Raw genomic sequence first — 2,363 nt, 5'->3', positions numbered from 1 at the left:
CAAATAATTTATAATTTATTAAGTCAAAATTTATGATATTCAATGTTATTTCAAAAATATACATTGAATAATACATAAACATTTCTCTTATCTCTTAAGTCTTTAATAAGTTAACATTTCTTTCTTTTAATTTTTATTTACACTAAAAATTAAAACATAACATAACATAACATTCAAAAAAAAACTCTTCAAAAAAAAAAAATATTAATTTTTTTTTTTTTTTTAATTACAAAGATGTATATATATATAAATAAACAAACAAAAAAAAAAAATAACTTTATTTTATTTTTTTTTTTATAGGACTAGCGTCAGTGCATGGCTAACTTGTACGTATACAACTAGCAACTAGCTTAGCATGCTACAAAAGGTTAATAATACCTTTTATTAACCAAGCATATAAATTAATGGCAGTGTACTTATTGACCAACAGGCAATTAATAAATTAATAACATAAACATTATACTTTTTATACATTTATTTTTTTATCTTCTGGTTAAAATTTAATAATCTTTCAATTCCTAAACTTTACACATAGAAAAAAAATAAATTCAATTTTTTCTTTTTTTAAATTACAAAGATATGTGAAAGTAAAATAAATAAAAAAAATATAGAAACAATATATATATATATATATATATATATATATATTTTTTAACTGGGGTCAGGGCATAACTGGCTTGTAAGCTAACCTTATTATAAAAGGACAATAACATGTTTTATTAACCAAATATCCAATTAATAAACAACACTTGGAAAACTTATTTTTGTTCATGAATTCACTAAAAAATATATTTTTTTTAAATATGTATTTTTATTTTATTTCATTTTCAGTAACTTCGAAAAGCCTTTGGTTGGCATAATATAGTGCAAGCAAAACATTTTCCGTATTATCCCTTTTTTTATTATTAAGATTAGTTCTATCTTTATCTTTACTTTTTACATTACAAATGAAATATAAAATTGGTATAATTCCATTTATTTTATCTACTAAAGAATTTGATACTTGAATACGTTTTATATCATCTTTTGTAGTAACAAATAAATATAAATTTCTTATATTAAGCTTAATTTTTTTTTATTTTACATTTTTCTTTTTCTATTTGAGAAAGTAAATTTAATTGGTATTCCTTTCTTAAAATTTGTCTTGTTCCATGTGAAATATATCTCCTTGCCTTCGATGAATTCATACTTAATAATGATTTACGCATTTCCATAATCATGAATAATTGTTTCTTAATTAATAAACCTCCAATTAATTTCATAAGGATTTCATAAAGAGAGAATAAATTATTTGCAGTACTTTCTTTATTTATTAAATCATTGAAAGCTATTCCATTCTGATTTTTGTCATTTAAATTCAAATTAAAAATTTTAGATGCTTCATTATAGTAGTACATAATATTCTTTTCTTCCTCTAATAAAAAATCGTAAATCTCTTTTAAAGAATTTTTTTTATAGGGTTTATTTAAATATTGTCTTAATTTTTCCATGTTTTTTACGTTTTCTTTTTTAAAAAAATAAAAAATTGTTTGTATTATTATGTGGGTGGTTAATAAAAGGTATTATTAACCTTTTGTAGCATGCTAAGCTAGTTGCTAGTTGTATACGTACAAGTTAGCCATGCACTGACGCTAGTCCTATAAATTAAAAAAAAAAAAAAAAAAAAAAAATATAAAATTATTTTTTTTTGTTTGTTTATTAATATATATATACATCTTTGTAATTATAAAAAAAAAATTAATTATATTTTTTTTTATAAAGTTTTTTTTTTTTTGATGAGAGAATGTTATGTTATGTTATGTTATGTTTTAATTTTTAGTGTAAATAAAAATTAAAAGAAAGAAATGTTAACTTATTAAAAACTTAAGAGATAAGAGAAATGTTTATGTATTATTCAATGCATATTTTTGAAATAACATTGAATATCATAAAATTTCGACTTAATAAATTGTTATAAATTATTTGTATGTTTTTAATTAAAAGAAGATATTAATTCTTTGTAAATAAAAACTCATTTATAACTGTTAATAGGATTATTAAAAGTTGCAGTAAAATTTAACTTCAATTAAATATTATGCATCATAAGAAAACAGTATATATATATATAATAAAAACGAATATATATATATAAACGTATACTTAGTTATACATGCTCTTTATTAATTTGTTTGTTTAATACTCTAGCAAAGTCATTAAACGGGCAATTAATAAATCAAACATTTACTTCTCTTTTATTATTATCAAAACTAATAATATGTAAATATATTAAGTACAAAAATACATTTTTAAATAATTAGCATTGTTTATTGCATGAATGTTATTTTTAATTTATTCTTCATTAAAAATTTGAATATTTGAATTAC

The 2,363-nt window shown here is 19.1% G+C and overlaps 1 protein-coding gene across 1 annotated transcript; it reads right to left on the bottom strand.

Annotated features, from left to right (window-relative positions):
• Positions 1-811: 811 nt before the first annotated feature.
• PRELSG_0005000 (fam-j protein) lies at positions 812-1,490 on the bottom strand (the record flags this gene model as incomplete). The annotated part of the gene is made up of 2 exons (XM_028676512.1): positions 812-1,023; positions 1,085-1,490. The coding sequence occupies 2 exons, from the start codon at positions 1,488-1,490 to the stop codon at positions 812-814; spliced, it is 618 nt and encodes a 205-aa protein (XP_028531238.1).
• Between the last annotated feature and the right edge of the window lie 873 nt (positions 1,491-2,363).

This window comes from Plasmodium relictum, assembly GCF_900005765.1.
Source record: "Plasmodium relictum strain SGS1 genome assembly, contig: PRELSG_00_v1_58, whole genome shotgun sequence".
Classification (NCBI taxonomy): Eukaryota; Apicomplexa; class Aconoidasida; order Haemosporida; family Plasmodiidae; genus Plasmodium; species Plasmodium relictum.
Note: the sequence above shows the minus strand (reverse complement) of the source record. Positions and strands in the feature narration are given on the sequence as shown.